Below are 20,223 nucleotides of genomic sequence, written 5' to 3'. Positions count from 1 at the left end.
AAGAAAGGGAGAATAAAGAGACATAAGAATATCCAAGAAATACTGCCTTACTATATGATAGCAAGTCTACCACAGCTGACGTTAACTAGATTCTGTGCAATATTTTTTAGATTTTTTTTTTAGATAATCTTTGTCATTATAAAAATAAAATTTAGTTGCTTGCTCTCAAAGTGTACACATACATAACACACATTTAAAAATGCTATATGCAACATATGTATAAACCTACACCTTTACATACAAATAACATATAAATATTAATCACTGTCCATCTTGAACACATAACAGAAAGAGGAAGCTTTGGAGTTCACAAGGTTAATACTGTATGGAACGAAACTATAACTGAATCTGGATGTTCTGCTTCAGATACCACGGAGCCTCCTCCCAGAAGGTAACAGGAAAAACAGGTTGTGAAGAGGCTGTGTAGTGTCCCAGACAATCTTGCGGACCCTGCTCAAGCAACGCTTATGTGCTATGTCATGGATGGAAGGGAGGGAACTGCCAATAATCTTTTCTGCCATCCTCACCACTCTCTGCACCAGTGATGCTTCCACACCAGACTGTAATGTTGTATGATAGGATGCTCTTGATCATCCCTCTGTAGAAAGTGGCAAGGATAGGGGAATGAAGATGTGCTTTTCTCATGTGACGCAGAAAATGCAAGCGCTGCTGTGCCTGCTTCACCGGGGTCTTGCTATTGAGTGACCAAGCCAGCCTACTCATTAACTGCACATCCAGGAATCTGATGCTGGAAACCATCTCCACAGGTGAATCATTAATACATAGAGGAGTGTAGCTGTGCTGCCTTTTCTGAAATCGACAATGATCTCTTTGTTTTTCCCCAATGTTTAAAACTAGGCTGTTTTTCTTACACCAGTTCACCAAACCCTCAACCTCCTAGTGGTAAGCACCCTCGTTGTCACCTTGAATAAGGCCCACTATTGTTATATCGTCCATATATGGTTGGTGGCAATACGATTGGTGGCAAACCTAGCACAACAGTCATGGGTCAACAGGGTGAACAGCAGCGGACTTAGGACACAGTCCTGAGGATAACCCGTGCTCAAGAAAATGGTGTTAGAAATACTTGTTCTAGCTCGCACATACTGGGGCCTCTTAGTAAGAAAACCAAGATTTCTTTTTTAAAAAGAATTATCTAGATTTCCCATTTTTCCCCCATTTTTCCAAGAGAGCAATCCATTTTAGAGATTAAATTATCTGAGACATTTCTAAGAAAAAAAGTAATTGTTGGAGAGCATGTTTTTATTGGGAACACAACCAGAAACCAAAAGAAGAGACCAAAACCTGCTGCAACCACCCAGCAGATGGGAGGGGAATAAAAACCAAACAGATCCCCCTGCCAATCCTCAACAGAAATCCTCACGACAACGAGAGCCTCAGACAGGGGGAAGAGCACAGGCAGGCGTCTTGCTCAGCTGATGGCTTGGGGGGGAAGGGGGCAGCTACACCCCCTCCCAAACGCTGACCTCTCACGAAAGCAGGATGAAAACTCCAAAAAGCGACAAGGAAAAAAAGTTAAAACAGAAGAGTGTCTCGCAATGGTTTTCTTCCCCACTTCCTTCTACTGTAGCTGCAGTTTAAATATGTAAAGGCCACAAAAGAAAAAAGTTGGCTTTTTCTCGTTTTAATTCAGAAGACAGGAACGGGAGGATGGGGGGGGGGTTTGTTTGTTTCAAAGGAAGGAAAAGAGAGGGGCTCGGGGAGTGCGGCAGGTAAACAATGATGGCACAAGGCTTCTGGCTATGCAGGGGGGGGCATTGGGGGGGCGTTCTCTTTAAAAGAGCAAAATGAGGCAAAAAGTAAAAATCCCTCACTCACTCCACCTCCCAAAAACACAATAACAGAGCTTTCAATGATACAAACAACTTTTATTGAAAGGTAAAAGTTTGCATTTGGCATGCTTTTGAAGAATTAATGTGATTTTTGCTGTTGTATGCATGCTAATAATTTGTTTAACCTTGGTTCATACTTTGTAAGTTTGAGAGCAACACATGCAGCATCAGATCATCTGTTAGTTTGTTTCTGGTGTCAGATTTAATATAATTCAAAACTGAAAACAGCTGCTCACAAGCATAAAATGATCCAAACAATAATGGCGGTCAGTCTCTCTCAGCAGTTCACAGGAACCTCTCTTGTTCTATCTCTTCTCCCTCTGGCCTTGCCCCATTGGAACCCCTCTTTCTCTATTCCCTTTTCTCCTTCAGATTTGCCCCTCTCTCTTTCCCCTTCCGTACTCTGTCTGGCTTTCCCCACAGAAACCTCTCTCTTTCCCCTTCCCTCTGCTCTAGGCTTGCCCCACAGAAACCTCCACTTTCCCCTTCCCTACTCCATCTGGCTTTTCCCACAGAAGCAGAAGAACAATCAACCAACCTCCTTTCTCGCTCTCCCTCTGTTTTTTCCCCTCTTTCTCCTTTGTGCCACCACCACCAAACTCTTCCCCTTTCTTTTCCAATCACTTCCTCTCTTCTCCCCACCTTTTCCCTCTTTCTTCTGGCCAGCCACCCTTCAAGCTCCAACAGAGCTCCAGCCTTGGTGGCCACCACAGTCCAACCACCCGCCACCTAGCTGGTCCTCCTCGGCAGTGTCGACCAGCCACAGTGGAGGCCGCTGGAGCTCCCAACCTCCATGCTGGATCAGCAGAGCTCTAGCAGAGCATCCCAGCCAGTGCCGATACCACCTCAGCTCTCTGCTACAGTTACTTTTTGGATTCAGAGGAAGCCCTGGACTAGTTTTTTTAAACCCACTGGGCACACCCAACTTCCAGGATTAGTTTATTAGTTCCATGTCGTAAAAAAATGTACAAAAGTGGCTTAGCTTACTAAACTTTCAGTGAGCATGTCATGCCAACAAAGCATGCCATCATGCTCTGTTATGGACCACAAAATACTTCAGCTGTCATGCTACAGTTCTCTAGCGACACATCCAATATCACAGTGGCAGCCAAAGCAACGAAAATGGACACGTTAAAACATCCACCCACCTCCTGCCTTCCCTTCTACGGCTGTTGATAACTGCTCCACGCACACATCAGCCAGCCTACCGCTTCCATGTCCACGATGACAAAACTCTCCCACCTCCCACATGGGCAGCGCCTCTCCTGAGGTGAGCCTCCATGCACCTTCACACGTTGTCTGGCGATGTGGAAGTCCGAGCATTCAGAGAGAAACTCGAGAAGAGCACATGCATACTCCCTCACCTGGCCGGGGCTTTTCCAGCCCCATCCTCTGCTCTCAAGGCCCCAAACACCCTGCTTCCACTGAGCCTGTGGCAGGGGGGCAGGACCCAGTAACGGAGACATGGAAGTGGTAGGCTGGCCGATGTGTGCATGGAATGGTTATCAACAGCAGCAGCAACAACAGCAGCACCATGCAGTGAGAGGGGTGTGTGCAATTTGGGCAGTGTCAATGGGGGCGGGGGAGCGGCTGATTCCTGGAAGATGGGGACCAGAGTCAGCTGCAGCAGGCAGGGGATAGCCCAGTGATGGCAACGGTGCACATGCCCACAGAGAGGGCTCTGTGTGCCACCTCTGGCATGCGTGCCATGGGTTTGCCATCACGGACATAGGCGATCTATCAGAATCTGTAAATAATCTACTTCCCTTAAGCCCTGAGGATGAAGAGTTACACATATTATGTCATGACCCCATTTATGGATTTTTCTTTTTTGCTTCCATACATCCTTCCCATCTTCTATAAGTCCAAATGTCCATGAGTTCAACTCCCTATAAGAAGGTTTGAATCCCATCAAATATCTGGTTATTTATACCTGATGAATACCAAATAGAAGGAAACTGGTCATGTAATGCCCACTTCCTGGTGGTCAGTGTAATGAGCAAGAAGTATAGGATAGTAAAAGACACTATAGAATTTAATTTTTGTTTTTCATCTCCTCTCTTTCCTTTATAAATAAGCCAAGGTATGTATAAATCATGGAGGTATGTCTTCTCCCTTCACTGTCTAACGCAGACATGTCAAACACAAGGCCTGGGGGCCGGATCCGGCCCGCGAAGTGGTTTCATGTGGCCCATGAAGCCATCCTGGAAACAGTGAGGGAACGGCCCCCAATGCCTTGGCCCTGGCCCAGAGACCCTCCTTCTGCCAGAGACCCTCAGATCTATCCCACTCCTGCCCAGGCCCCCACAGGCACCCTTGATGCGAACAATGTAGAGCTGGCCACGCCCACCCAGTAGGCCATTTGCACTCTAGCCATGCCCACCCAGTAGGCCATGCCCACCCTGGCCATATCCACCCGGCCCCCTGAGGGCAACTGCAATGCTGATGCGGCCCTCAATGAAATTGAGTTTGACACCCCTGGTCTAACGTAATGCAAGGATATCTACTGAGAAGCAAATTAACAAAGCCTCAAGTCATGTTTATACTGCTTTGGGGAGGATAATAAGAATAATAACAAAGAATTTCCATAACATCTTTCTGTATTAAAATTCAATAGAATTTAATTTTTTCTAGTATGATTAAAGCAGCTTCCATTAAAAAATAACCATTCATTAGAAAAATAAAATGTCTTGTCAATGATTTTTTTAGTAAATATTCATCTTAGATTATGATTTTCCAAAATGCCTTATTCAGAATTAGGGAAAACATTATGTATGCTTATACATTTTGACATATGAGAATTATTAGACTACAATGGTAAGATTTTCAAATATCTCTATATAACTATTAATTTGCTCATTATTTCAGATGCAGGCTGAGATTTTTTTCATGGCATCTATACTTCATTTTCATTAACTAACACACCTTACCTTCTTCCCCTAGGAATGGCATTAATTAAGCAACATTTTCAATTCGACTCTACTAAAGATTTTTTAATCTGATATCAACTGTAAACATGGCATTTTTAAAGGAACAAGTATGACAGGCCCATTCCCAACATGGGTGCATTTTGTGTTAATAACATTATGGCACAGGAACGAGGGACAAGACATGTCTACAGTTAATCATTTGATAAATGTACATTTTGTTTTAAGAGTAGGAGGATATTTCCAATTTTAGACATTTTGCATTTTCGCCCTACATTTCTTTACTGTGAAACACTTTCCTTCAGTTTTTACTGACTTCATAGACGCTCTTCTATAATATGTGGAGCTCCTTTATGACATCACAGAATCTTCTCACAGCTGATGGGCTAATATTACCACATTCAAATCTCTCTAGTGCCCAGGCAGGAAGCTTGGTTATCATGGAAGGATTTATTTGATTAAGATTCTTTTGTAACAGTGCATAATGAACCTCAAAAGCCAGTTGCTGCAACTCCTACACAAGGAACATCCATTACATAAGAGACATTTTTGTCTGAAAATAGCATAAAATGTTTCTGCGTCATTCTTGCCAGATTTTCCTTTTGTGGACTATCTTCTTGATGCAAGATGTTCTTGGTTTTTGTGAACGACCAACCTGGACAAGACTTGTTTGGGAAGTGACTCCACAGGATCTGGAATTGGTGACTAAAGAGCAATCTATCCTCTTTCAAAACTCAGTATGTCGCATATACCAGTGTTTTACTGGCATAGGACTATCTAAAGGGTGCCTAAAAGTATTATATGGTAGTTACAAAGTGGCACTTGCCATAGCTATAGGTTTAGCAGCTGCACGCTTCCTTTTACCCAAACTGAAAGTGAGAAAAAGCACAAAGGTAAGATTCGGATACCAGCTGTGCAATGAAGAGGATGCTTCATCCTTTCCCAATTATACCATTGCCTGACCTCTAGCTTTCGTTCCCTATCCCTAACTCAGAATCCTATCCAATAAAAATAATGCTGTCTGCTGATAATGCAATTATTTCATCCCGTTCACATCCCCAATATCTGTCCTCCAATTATCTGAAGCAGATTTAGTGGGAATGCTATTGGATGGGTCTTCACATATCTGGTACTCCACAATATATGTACAGTATGTATGTGTGTGTGTGTGTGTAAATATATAATATATATAAAATATATAATTGCCAATTCATTGCAGCTCCCAGAATTCTCTGCTTCAGCATGGAATTCTAGGTGTTAAGATCCCAATTCATCTGGAGGGAATCTCTTAGCCTTCAAAGAGTTGTAATTTCATTAGTTGTTTGAATGGCTAAATCTGATATAATCTAGTCCATATGTGATTTGTATTGTTTTGCATTTAAAAATTATCAATGTCAAATTATCAATCTGCAAGAGACTTAAGGCAAGGTTCTGCCAGTTGGCCAAGGGATCAAATGGGGAAGTTCCACACTGGAGGTGTCTCCTAGATTGATGGCAGACTCCACTCCCCCACCTTTTGCTCTGTGCTCTCCACCCATCCATCTTTTGGGTTATATTGATATATTCTCGTTGCTTTCCTTTATCATTGTTTACTTTATTGTTTTATTATTTTACTTCTATTTAAGCACTTTTTCATTTTTCTTCCTTTTTATTATTTTAAGCCACCTAGAATAACTCCATGGCTAGATAGGTGGCAAATAAAATTTAAAAATAATAGTAATTATAATAGTGCAATGAACCACGATAATACCTTAAATCCATCCTGTATTCTAAATTCAATCAAATTTTGTCAAATTTAGATTTTGAATGGTATACATACGTAGTTCCCAGTATGAAGTAAGAAGCTCCAAGACATATGGTGTACATTTTCAATAAAAGTTGTAATATCTAATTCATAAAAAAGTTGAGCTCTCAGAAAGAGTATCACCATAAAAAAAGTTCAGCTCTCAGATGTTATATTTATAAAAACTAACAAGAATGGGACTAAAGACAAGCAACAGATATTTTTATGTCAGAAAATCAGAACAATTCAAGACAATGAGAAGAATATTGGAGAGGGGGAACCCTGGTGATTAGGCAAAAATCCAAAGCAAAGATAATATCTAAGGAAGGAGTAACAAGCAGAATATAGTAATGAAAGTCTGCTACTATAAAGTAATATTATAGAGAAAGCTTTATGCTAAATAATTTTAAATAAAATTATTCATGCAGAGAAGAAATGTAATAATAAATTATATAAATTACTCCTTTTGGCTGAAGCAAGGCTAAAAGTATTTAACTCTTATATATAAATATAACTATATAAATAAATAAAACTCTGTCTGAATGTAGGATTTTTGGATATATTCAGTGTCTGTTTACCTAGACTCCAAGGTAAACAGTGATTTCCAAAGATTAAAATATGGCTCTCTCTACATATAAAGTTAACAGTCTTATTACTTTGATCATATACATTTAACAACAACCTTTCTTGACACTTTTATTTGTATGATGAGAAAAGCATCCATTACTTATTATCTGTATATCAAGCTCCTGTTGAAAGCCATCTGCTATTTCATTTAAGATTCTTTTCTTATTTTTATTTTAAAAAATCCTGTATTTTCCGAACAGAGATCTATAAATGGACAGGTAATTACTGAACTTATAAAATTAATGCTCGGTATAAGAACAAAAAATATCAATTCAGTGAATTACTTTCATGATATAAAAAACAAGCTTTATTTTTTTTTACCTTAATGCTAATATCACCACTATATTATCATGCATAAGTTTAAAACAACATTAACCTGCTTGCAATTTTTTTCACTTGACAGTCAGAGAACCCAACAACGGCAGTATCAGTTGTCACAGAAATGAATGATGACTATAGCCACGACATGAACAAAATGCTCTACAAGTTAGTGACGAACACTTCCAAGATGATGAAATACATGAAGCGTGTCAACCATCATCACAAAAAAGAAATCAAGTACCAAAAATTAAACAAAAAGAGAAAAAATTATGAATATGATGAAGACGAACAGCTTTTCCCAGTTTGTCTGCACAATCATAGCTCCAGTGAAGACACCACATAATGTATAAGCCCAATTTTTTTTCCTTCCTATATTCAGCTCTTATTGAATATTTGGAGTGCTGCTTCTAATCCAATAAGATGGCAAAGGAGAAGTAACAAAAGCTCCAATATAGGTTGCTTGGTATGCTGAGTTAGTTTCTGTACAGGATATGGATTGTACCGAAGAAGACACAAGGGGGCTATTAAATGTTTTAAAGTCAAAGCAAAGTGATTTGCATCTACAATATCAATAATTAAAGACTGTATTTGGTAGATAATGCAGTGAGTCTTCAATACGATCTTGCCTCTGTTATGTAAAACTGAGACTGAACTTTAATAAAAGGCTCCCTATTCACAGGAAGGAAAGCGCCGTTTCAGCAGTTCAGCATTCTTCATGCTTGCTGCATTTCAGATATACCGTATATACTTGAGTATAAGCCGAATTTTTCAGCCCACTTTTTGGGCTGAAAAATTCCACTTCGGCTTATACTCCAGTCAACAAAAAAACTTACCGAGGACTTGTGCGCGGCCGAGGCTTTGGTGCTTCCGGGATCGCGCGCACCTCTCCCAAGCCACCGCCGTCCGGAGACCTGCCGAAGTTTGGGGAGGTTTGGGGAGGTGCGCGCGCACCTCCCCAAACCTCCCCAAACGTCGGCAGGTCTCCGGACCTCCACGCCCTGCCTGCCTGCTTCTTTCCGCAGCGGAAAGAAGCAGGCAGGCAGGGCGCGGAGGTCCGGAGACCTGCCGACGTTTGGGGAGGTTTGGGGAGGTGCGCGCGCACCTCCCCAAACCTCCCCAAACTTCGGCAGGTCTCCGGACGGCGGCGGCTTGGGAGAGGTGCGCGCGATCCTGGAAGCACCGAAGCCTCGGCCGCGCGCAAGTCCTCGGTAAGCTCCGGGCGGTCACTTGCTTCGCGTCTCCTGAGGGAAGGGGGGGCGACTGGAGTGGGCGTGTTTCCTCGCCTGCTGGGCGCCGCGATTTGCCCGGGGAACGCGCGGGCCCCGAATGGCAGCGTGGAGCGAGGAAGCGGACAGCCAGGGCTTCCCCGAGAGCCGCGGCCACACAGGGTATTCCTGTGTATTCAGGCTTGCAAAATGGCGGATCGAGCCTCTGCTGGCGGCAGAGGCTTGCAGAGCGCGGATCCAGCCTCCGCCAGCGGCGGAGGCTTGCAGAACGGCGGATCGGCTTATACTCGAGTCAATAACTTTTTCCAGTTTTTGGGGGTGAAATTGGGGGTCTCGGCTTATACTCGAGTCGGCTTATACTCAAGTATATACGGGTAGTTAATTCTGTGTGACAGGAAGAAAAAAAAAAGATGGAAAAATCCTTTCTTCCCAGCTTTCTCTTGATATGATTTCTGCTCAGGGAAAACAGGGAAGCAAAGAACAGGCAAAAGGCAAGTGATCCTAAAAGAATGAGAAGATGGCTGAGCGGTTCAGTAGCTAAAAGTCAAGCTTATGTAAGTTGCCTAGAGATCAAAAGCAAGGAAAAGATCCCTTTGTTTTACTCTTTAGCCTCTGAACCTGTTTGTCACCTGCTTTGTTTTAGTACTCTTGTACGGTGATCAGTTGACTTTGGAATAATGCCGCTTGGGGGGGGGCGAAAGCCCTAATAAGCAGGCATATACATAGAATGAAGGCTATTGCTAAGCACATTGGTTTGTGCTTAAATTGTAAGCCGCCCTGAGTCTTCGGAGATGTTGTGATTCAGGGTCAGCCTGTGGGTTCGGCAGTTGGGTCGGACGACTCAGAGGAGGAGGAGGGGGGTGTTGAAGACCTTGCTGAGGGGGTTGAAGATCTTGCTGATGAGAGCCCTCAGCCAGGCCCCTCCCACTTGGTCACCACGGAGACCCAGCTGTGTGAGCCTGACAGCGTGGATGAAGATGACCCACAGCTGGCCCTGTTCAAGGACGCCCGACGCAGGAGGCAGTCAATTAGGAGTAAACAGAGGAAGGCAATGGGGCTTCTTGGAAGGAGGCAGAGAGAAGCCACGCCCTGAACTCTATATAAGGGGAATGTGTGGGAGGGCTGGTTTGCTGAAGGCAACCGCTTGGATAGTTCCTGTTTCTTAAAGCTCCTGTTTCTTGGTTTGTCTTGTTCCGTTTGTTTTTGTAGCAATAAATTTGGCAGGCGTAATTCCAGCCTCTTGCCTTCTTGTAAAAGGGGTTGTCCATGCCTTTTCTGCAGGGCCGGTAGCAGGCTAGTACAGAACAGGAGAAGGGCGGGATATAAATGGGATTAAAATAAATAAAATAAATAAATAAGTTACATTTCTGGCTCTGATAAGAAATGATCCTTTCTTTGAGAACTGATCAAGTACAAACACTTCTCACAAAATGACAAAATCATCAAGAATTAGAAAAGGCCCAATACAGGAAGCCCTTGACTTACAACCAGTCACTTAGTGATTAGACAACCCCCCCCAAAAGACCCACAAATATGACCCACACGGTCACATGATCGTCTTTTGGGTGCTCAGCAACCTGCCCACATTTATATCCATTTGTAGTATCCCACAATCCTGTGACTGTAATTTACTATTTTTTTTGCCAGAAATCAGCATTTATTTCTGGTTTCTGACAAAAAAACCTCACCATTGTAGACAATGGGTTTTGCTTAACGACACTGGATTTGGTTACAACTGTTGCAAAAAAAATGTTGTAAAATTGGATCAGTCGTGATAACCCACTTACCATCAGTGTGATTTCCAGCCTCAATTACAATCCTAAGTCTAGAATTATCTGCATTTTTACCCAAACTAATAAGTATAATGGTATCAATAACACTCACAATACTGTAACAAGAATTGCAAAGCCAGAATTGTGGTTCTTCTGTGGTGTGACCAACAGATTCAAAATCAAAGTTAGTGGGAGAGAAACATACCAGAGAGCATTCTTTGTTGTATTAATTTTACTGTCCAGGTTTTGTTTTATGCAACATGCTAAATCAAAACTAAACAAACTGCATTACAGTTTGATGCATAAAGATAGCATCTCCAACTTTAGAGAAAAACCAGGAGGAATTTTTATAACTTTCCAAACTAGCAAATTTTATTAATAAAATGTTTTGGTTTGAAAAGGTGCTACCAGACTCCACCATCTTTACAGAATAAGTTAATTGACCTATTTTTTGATTACATACAGCAATTATAAACATGAGGGTGCAACCAGGCTGCAAAACAGCCCAAAAGCCTTAGGATTATTAAAAATCCAACGATCTCTTACCTGATTACAAATTAAGAAAGTCATTCAATAATTAAAGTGGGATTATAAATTTAGGTAAACAGTTTGTACGCTAAATGATTACTTTTACTTCCTACATAGTAAGAGGTGCTGGAACTCAGAGGTGCTGTCACTGGGAGCGATGCCGGTGTTTTGCTATGGCGTCGCTGCCCATCCTTTGCACCCCCGTCCCTGCGGCTCGGAGCCACATGCCGCGGGGATTCCCCTCCCCACAGCTGCCGTGGGCTACCTGTAGTGAAAGATAGTATACGGTTTCCTTGTGCTAAGAGATTTTGCTTTCCTTCTTTGACTTTATTTTGCATGTGTAAAGGATGTTTCAGTTCCTGCTTTTTCCTTTCTTTCTCTCTCCTGTGAAATTTGAATAGATAATGTAATTTAATTTAATTTAATACTTTGATTTCTATACCGCCCTACTCCCGAAGGACTCAGGGCGGTGAACAGGGCAATACACAATAAAAATATTATACAAAAATTAAAAAGCCATTAAACATTATGCCCTTAAAATTAATACATATTACAATTAAAACTATTTATAAAAACCCAACCCCATCCCGTCAGACCAGGCCAGCTTGTTCGAAAAAGAAAGTTTTGAGATCGCGCCGGAAGGAGCGAAGGTCGGGGGCCGTCCGGAGCTCAACCGGTAATCTGTTCCAAAGGTCTGGCGCGCCCACAGAGAACGCTCTCCCCCTGGGGGTCACCAATCGGCATTCTTTGATCGGCGGCACCCTGAGGAGGCCCTCTCTGTGGGAGCGCACTGGACGGAGGGAAGTTGACGCCGGCCGCAGGTGTTGCCGTAGGTAATCCGGACCCATGCCATGAAGGGCTTTGTAAGTCATCACTAACGCTATACTAGGCTCTATATGGTCTAGCAAACTATATGGGTCTTCCTTTGTAGAATAAAGCTAGGTCAGGTATTTAGCCTTTCTACCTATATACAATGTCCTTGTCAGAATCCATTTATATCACATTCATAAATGTATGTTTAAAACATTATCCCCCCCCATGGATTCAGCCATCTCCCGAGGAAGGAGGAGTGCATGTGGATTCAGCCTGCCTTAGGTTATTTCAAAGACCAAGTGAAACCTTTTGAACTGGGGGAACAAAAGGGAGGGTTAGGGAAGAAGGCATCTGGCCTGTGTCTCCATTTGAATCTGTAGAGGAAGAAGGCAATAACCATAAAGATTCGAAGTTCCCTTTTTCCCACAAAAGGGATGACACAAAGTAAAATGATGGGGGGCTGACCAAATGGGGTTGAGGGAAGGGGGGTTGAACCGGGAACTCTTTATAAAGTTTCAATTTGTAAAACAATACCAAGTCCTGTCTTGTATTTCCACAACCAAGCATGTCCTAGTAAAAATTCCTTTTGGACTAGAACTGACTCCAAGAGTTTTTGTTTTCCTAAGACGTGAATTGGGGTGGGTCCTGATAGTAGACAGGACTTGGACTGAAAGTCAACCTGGAAGGGAGAAACCTTACTGGGGGACTTTGCAATAAATACTATGTCTGGCGACGAAGCAAGAGAGGAGGGAAGCCCCACGGAGAGGGAATGTTCCCCCCGAATGGAATCCCAGAGATGATGGGAAGCTGAAGTGGCATATTTCCCCAGGGAAGAAGCGGTGGAGCAGCATGACCGAAAACCCCGGTGGTCGATGGGCGTTGGAAGGAAAAGTGAGTGGGAAAAGGCATCGGGAGAAGTGACCCTGAGACGGAGTGACCACCAACCGGAATGGAGGCAAGAGATAGAGAGCTCCCTGCATGCCAGTGAGGAGGAGCGGATCCTGGAAAAAGCTATTGACCGGATGAAAGCAACCCTGAGCTCACTAAGGGAGGAGAGAGCTGAAAACCACAACCGAGGCAGCACCTGGGGCCGCAACTGGAGAGATAACAGAGGGGATCCAGCTCCTGAAACCCCAGGGCCGTCCAACGAAACAGGAGTCGCTGCCTCAGCAGTACCCCCCCCAGAACCACAGACAGGGAGCAGGATGAGGAACGATACCATCCGCGGCGCAGACAACGCTCCAGTCAAAGACTCCCGCCCCTGGAAACAAAATTCAAGGGGGAGCCATCACGATTGGGGGTTTTCTTAACCCAAGTCCTTAGCTATATGGAAGAATATGGACAGGACATCCCCAGTGACAAAACCCGCATCCGAATTGTGCAATCTGCCCTGGACGGACTGGCTGCAGACTGGGTGAACCTACATGACTCCAACGCCCCAGAACTCAACAATTTCAACCGGTTCATGGCATCCTTGAGGCGGCATTTCGAAGATCCCTTGGCTGATTGCAAAGCCCAGGAGAGAATCAAAACAGTCAGGCAGGGCAGACGGCCGGTGGCTGAATACACCCAAGAATTCCGAGCCATTGCCAGCAAGCTGAACTGGCCAGAAGACATCCTCCTTAGCCATTTGAAACTATGACCTGTATGATGCTTGCCTGCCTTGAGGAGACCCACACCATCTCGACGACTGGTATGACCTGGCAGAGGAGGGGGAGATAGACCTACTGAAGAGACACCGTCGGGGGAAACCATGGGGCCGCCCGCCAACGGAGCAAACATGTGAGAGGGAAACCCCACCGCCCACAGCTAAAAAATCAACAGGCTGTTTCAAATGCGGGAGAGAGGGTCACCGCGCCGCAGAATGCCGCTCAAAAACCCCCAAGCGTAAAACAGAGTCATCATGCTCCAAGAAACTACTAGGGAAACCCCAAGGCAACCCAAAAGAACCTTCCATGAAGGGGACAGGGGCTGTAGAGTCAACAATTCCTGCCAGGAACTGAGACTGGACTCTGGCCTACACCACAGGGGCGGTGGACACCTCAGAAGACAGCTCAGAGGGAGAACCATTGGTAAGTGGACCCCTTCCACCTATACTTAAGACAGTGACTATATTAGCTTCCTCTATGCCTAAAGCCTTCAAAATAAAAGCTCTGATAGACTCTGGTTGCATTCGCTGCCTCATCAGCCCAACGCTGGTGGAGAGATTGAGTATCCCAGTGAGGAGACTAAAACAACCAATCTCCTTTAGTCAATTAGATGGATCAATGGCAAGGGGGGGACCAGCTACCCTAGCCACTTTACCAATTCACCTGTCCCTGGGGTCTCATGAGGAAGACATAACATTTATAGTGGCCCCAGGCATGGAATGCCCAATGATTTTAGGACTGGAATGTCTGAAGAAATGGAACCCCGGGATAAACTGGAGGACAGCAGAACTCAACTTCCCAAAAGGGGAGCAGGAAAACGTAACCCCCCAAAGCACCCCCCCAACCCGAAGGGAGGAGACAGCAGCAGTGGGGAAAGAGAAGGGGTTACCAGAGATACCGGAGGAATACAGGGACCTTGCTGAGGTTTTCAGTGAGGAGCGGGCAGATGAACTTCCCCCCCACCGCCCCACAGACTGCGCCATAGAATTCAAACCCGGGGCAAAACTCCCAAAACCCAGGATGTTTGCCATGAGCCCAAGGGAAATGGCAGAAATGGTAAGATTCATAAAGAAAAACTTAGAAAAAGGGTTCATCGAGCCTGCGAAACCCAAAGTGGCAGCCCCAGTCCTGTTCAGGGAGAAGAAAGCTGGTTCTTTCCGTTTGTGTGTGGATTACAGATATCTGAACACAATTAGAGAATGTAATCTGTACCCTCTACCCTTAATGAAGGATATGGTATCCCACCTATCGAAAGGAAGGATTTTTACTAAACTAGATCTGAGGGAAGCATATTACTGTATTAGGATTAAGGAGATGAATGGAAGACTGCATTCAACTGCCCAATGGGGTGCTACCAATTCAAAGTATTGCCTTTTGGACTGTAAGGGCCCCCCGCAGTCTTTATGCAATTAATTAATGACGTGCTAAGGGAGCACCTATATAAGGGGGTCCTGGTTTACCTGGACAACATTCTTATCTTCATGGAGACCAAAGAGGAACATATCAAACTAGTCAGAGCAGTCCTGAAACAGTTGCGAGCTGCCCACTTATATGCTAAATTATCGAAGTGCGAATTCCATCAGGAAAAAATCGACTACCTGGGATATCGCATATCTCCAGAAGGCATCGAAATGGACCCTGAGAAGGTCAGGGCAGTATTAGAGTGGGCACCCCCCCGCACACGGAAGCAATTGCAAAGTTTCCTGGGGTTTGCAAATTTCTACCGCCAATTCATCCCGCATTTGGTCAAATAGCCATATCTCTCACAAACTTGTTGAAAACGAAGCCCCCCCCCCCCGTGAAATCCAGCCATCCTCTAAAATGGACAATGGAATGTCAAGCAGCATTTGAGAGGCTAAAAAGACTCTTTTCTGCTGAACCTGTACTAAAACACCCAGATCCCAACAAACCTTTTGTAATACAGGCAGATGCGAGCGATGTAGCAGTCGGAGCCGTATTATTACAGAAAAATGAGGAGGGGACGTTGCAACTTTGCGCATATACACCCAGAAAACTCACGGAAACAGAACAACGGTGGCCAATATGGGAGAAGGAAGCATTCTCATTAAGGTGGTCATTATTAACATGGCGCCAATTTTTGGAAGGGAATAAAATACCTTTCCAGGTCTGGACAGACCACAAAAATTTAGGAGCACTAAAGACGCCCAGGAAACTCACTCCTAAGCAAGCCCGCTGGTCCCAACACTTTCACCGATTCAATTTCACTCTCAAACACTTGCCGGGGGGGGAAGAACTTCCTGGCAGACGCATTATCTCGCATGCCCCAATATAACAGCACACGAGTAACTGACTTTAAACCACTTGTACCAGAACAACAACTGGCAGCACCAGTCACCACCAGGGCACAAGTAAAAATGAAGCCGGAAGTGGATAGCCAAACTGGAATAGAATTCTGAAAGTCCTTGGAAAGCGACGAATGGTTGCAGAAAAATAGGCATGTGTGCACAATTAAAGATGGACTACTTTGGGTGGGTGAGAAGTTATACATACCTACCACCCAGAGGATCAATTTCATGCAACTGTGCCATGATACAAAATCAGCAGGACATTTTGAGTTTGTAAAAACGTTACACTTAACTAAAAGGCAAATTTGGTGGCCATCTATGAAAAAAGACATAGAAAGCTATGTGAGCAGTTGTCAAATTTGCGCGATGGCTAAGAGGTTGCAAGGGAAATCAGAAGGACTGTTACAACCGGTGGCAAATCCCTCAGCCCCATGGAAAGAAATAGCCATGGACTTTATTGTAGAACTACCAGAAAGCAACGGAAACACCGTTGTCTGGACTGTCACAGATCTGTTCTCTAAGCAAGTACATTTCATACCTTGCCAAAAAATTCCAACTGCAAAAGCATTAGCAAAACTTTTTGTACAGCATATTTACAGATTGCACAGGGCACCACAATGCATCATATCTGACAGAGGGGTGCAACTTACCTCGGCATTTTGGAAGGAATTTTTATCCCTGCTAGGAACTACCCAAGGATTGACATCTAGTCATCATCCTCAAGCTAATGGGCGATGTGAAAGATCTAACGCAGTACTTGAGCAATATTTAAGATGTTATGTAAATTTTCAGCAGGAAAACTGGAAGGACCTACTGCCTTTCGCAGAAGTGGCATATAATAATGCAGTCCACTCCAGCACAGGTTACACTCCTTTTCAAGTAGCTACAGGCCAAAGCTTCAACCCCATACCTGAACTAACCCCAAAAGAACCAGTAATTCCAGAACTAAAGGAATGGATTGCTCAATTACAATACACCTGGCCTATTGTCAGAAGAGCGTTAACAGATGCTAGATTAGCATACAAAACACAGGCAGACAGGAAAAGAGCCAATCCCACACCATTCAAAGTGGGAGAGATGGTATATCTGTCCACAAAATACCTTAAATCACTCCAACCCTGTAAAAAACTAGGACCAAAATATATTGGACCTTTTCCAATTAAAAGAATCATAAACCCAGTAACAGTTGAATTAGGACTACCTAAAAATCTTAGACAAATACACCCAATCTTTCACTGCAGCCTAATAAGGGCGGGATATAAATGGAATTAAAATAAAATAATAAATAAATAAATAAAGAGAGAACAACAATCTCCCCTACGAACAAAAATCCCACCACCACCACCTCTCATGGTGGAAGGGGAACAACATTGTGAGGTGAAAGAAATTTTGGATTCCAGAAAACATCATGGAACGACCCAATATTTAGTGGCTTGGAAACACCTCTCCTCCTCAGAAAATGAATGGGTCAACAAACGCCATGTTAAAGCACCAAAGCTGCTTAAGAGATTTCATACAGAATATCCGAACAAACCGGGTTAACATTTATGTTTTTTTTCCTTTTCTTTCCCTACAGATGGACATATCTTTCTTTTAAGGAGAGTGGACTGTCAGAATCCATTTATATCACATTCATAAATGTATGTTTAAAACATTATCCCCCCCATGGATTCTGCCATCTCCCGAGGAAGGAGGAGTGCATGTGGATTCAGCCTGCCTTAGGTTATTTCAAAGACCAAGGGAAACCTTTTGAACTGGGGGAACAAAAGGGAGGGTTAGGGAAGAAGGCATCTGGCCCGTGTCTCCATTTGAATCTGTAGAGGAAGAAGGCAATAACCATAAAGATTCGAAGTTCCCTTTTTCCCACGAAAGGGATGACACGAAGTAAAATGATGGGGGGCTGACCAAATGGGGTTGAGGGAAGGGGGGTTGAATTGAGAACTCTTTATAAAGTTTCAATTTGTAAAACAATACCAAGTCCTGTCTTGTATTTCCACAACCAAGCATGTCCTAGTAAAAATTCCTTTTGGACTAGAACTGACTCCAAGAGTTTTTGTTTTCCTAAGATGTGGATTGGGGTGGGTCCTGACAGTCCTAATACATTCCTGTTTTTTAAAAAAGCCTCATGTGAATTGACCTATCGTTAATGTCTCACAGCATGAATTAACTTTTTGGAGACATTGTCTTTTTAAAAACGATATACTAGATAAAAAACAGCTTCTTCATAAAGTGCTCCATGAAAATGACTTTTTGTTATTATATAGTTGATATACTACAAATATTTGATAATATTTGCACTTGTTCAAAATTCAGCTGATTTGAGTACCGTAAGGCTAAATCCATATCTCAAGGAAGCTTAGCACAGTTACTAATATTACCTGCCCAATCCAAGAATTCAACACACTCTGTTTGATTATATCGATTTGCAATTTCTCTAGCGTTTTCATCCCGAAATGTAGTTGCATAAATATCAGCTTCCAGCTCTATCAGAGTTTTCAATGTGTTTAGCTGACCCCAGGCTGCAGCACAATGAAGAAGTGTATAACCTAAGAGAACAAACCAAATCAATGTATGTAACTGTGCACAGAATATCTGTATGCAATCCTTTTAATACACTGTATTCCTTTATATACAAGAAAACTCAGCTGCCAATTAGCCCTGCTGTAATAAACCTTAATAAACCTTAATAAAAGAAACAGTAGATTCACAGCCAAAGAAAGTTAGCATTTCCCAAACTAGGAATTAAAGGAGACTACATGAAATTGTGTGGGAAAGTTTGAGAATCTATGTGTGGCGGGGGAGGGGAGTGAAAATTGTGGTTAGGCTCGAATTAGATAAAAATAGAGAATGAAAGAGACCCAATCTGGTATAATGGTTAAAGCATAAGGTTAGAAACGGGGAAACTGCAAGTTCTAGTCCCACCTTAGGCACAAAGCCAGTTGGGTGAATAGTTAGTTCTTGATTTACAACCATAATTGGGACTAGAATGTACATACACAATCATAAATACGTGCTGGTTGCCAAGGATCTGAATTTTGAATGCATAACCTTGGAGACATGGGGAGAGTCATAAGTCACTTTTTTCAGCACCATCCTAATTTTGAAGGGCTGTCAAGAACTACCTATAGTTCAGGTTCTCTCAGTCCTGGGAAGAAGGAAATGACAAAAAAAACATTTCTAAAAAAAATGTTGCCAACAAAACTGCAGGGACTGGTCCAGGCAGTCTCCAAGAATTGGACATGACTGAATGAAAGAAAAAAAAGAGGAGGAAAGTAAAAATGAGTTAATAAAGCCTTAGATCAGAAAGCTCTAACAGATAGCTATGAGCATTGATCCATTATAGCACTCTTGTATCTGTTTTCAAATTCAAAATATAAACTGACATAATTCTTAAAGGGATCTTTTCCGAGACTCTTAGTGATGCTTAATTCTAAATATCTAGACCATTATTTACCTCTAACTGTCTTATCCTTCAGGTCAACTCCATATTTTGCCAGGGACTGGATAATGTCATTCTGACCAACCATACAAGTTGTAAATAGTAGGTTTCTCCCTAGGATATCCTTTTCCATTAAAAACCTATTGGCTTTTTCATGATCAGGATCCTCCGAGTTCTCAAAAATCTGTTGTACTTCTTCCGTATCACCCCTTAAAGCAGCCCTCAGGAGAGGATTAAAATGTGCTGGTTCCTCTTGAGATCCCAAATCCTCATGCTCATTTTTTGTTGTTGAAGCTGTTTTTTCTTCCAAGGGTTCCATTTTCACGAGATTAGCTTAATTTAAAAATAAAAAATAAAAATAAAGAACGCAACGGGATGTGGTTTGTACAGATTCAAAGCATCATCATCATTTCTATCTGCAAAAGCTCATTCATCTTTTCATCCACAACACGTTAAATCTCCATCCTCTTCGCCGAGATTATTCCTGTTATTACTAGTCCACCATATCACTTTCAACCATTATTTATGAAGTTTTAGAGTGCAGAATCATTCTATATGCAGTACACCAGGGCTCTTCAAACTTGGCCCTTTTATGACTTGTGGACTTCAACTCCCAGAATTCCTTGGCCAGCATGCCTGGCTGAGGAATTCTGGGAGTTGAAGTCCACAAGTCATAAAAGGGCCAAGTTTGAAGATCCCTTCAGTACACTAATCAGTAAAACGAATACTTGGATCAAAACGATGGAATGAACGGGCATGACCTTTACCAACAGAATCTCAAGCCGTCTCATCCTGACCCAGCTCAAAACCAACCTCGCTGCGGTTCCCGACTTCCCGATGCTTCCTGTCTGTTGAACACGGCAGGAAAAAAAACAAAAACCAAAAAGGCAGTAATCCCGTCGCCATAGAAACCTCGCAGCGTGGCTGAGGCCGGAACGTTTGAGGGGACAACTTGACGTTCTTGCACGGAAAACTAAGG

The 20,223-nt window shown here is 43.1% G+C and overlaps 2 protein-coding genes across 2 annotated transcripts in view; one reads left to right on the top strand and one right to left on the bottom strand.

The window, feature by feature from the left end:
• ANKRD45 (ankyrin repeat domain 45) overlaps positions 1–20,196 on the bottom strand; it is a 39,290-nt gene extending 19,094 nt beyond the window's left edge. The window contains exons 1-3 of the mRNA XM_081322688.1: positions 20,058–20,196; positions 19,260–19,577; positions 18,184–18,351 (exon numbers count right to left, since the gene is read on the bottom strand). Coding sequence (XP_081178814.1) covers positions 18,184–18,351; positions 19,260–19,563 — 472 coding nt within the window. The 5' untranslated portion in view covers positions 19,564–19,577; positions 20,058–20,196. The remainder of the gene's footprint in view (positions 1–18,183; positions 18,352–19,259; positions 19,578–20,057) is intronic.
• LOC308665507 (uncharacterized protein) lies at positions 3,318–8,130 on the top strand (the record flags this gene model as incomplete). Its single annotated transcript, XM_081323568.1, has 3 exons — positions 3,318–3,392; positions 5,374–5,673; positions 7,594–8,130. The coding sequence occupies 3 exons, from the start codon at positions 3,318–3,320 to the stop codon at positions 7,852–7,854; spliced, it is 636 nt and encodes a 211-aa protein (XP_081179694.1). The 3' UTR covers positions 7,855–8,130.
• Positions 20,197–20,223: the final 27 nt, after the last annotated feature.

Source organism: Vipera berus (assembly GCF_964194415.1).
Source record: "Vipera berus genome assembly, chromosome: 3".
NCBI lineage: Eukaryota > Metazoa > Chordata > Lepidosauria > Squamata > Viperidae > Vipera > Vipera berus.
Note: the sequence above shows the minus strand (reverse complement) of the source record. Positions and strands in the feature narration are given on the sequence as shown.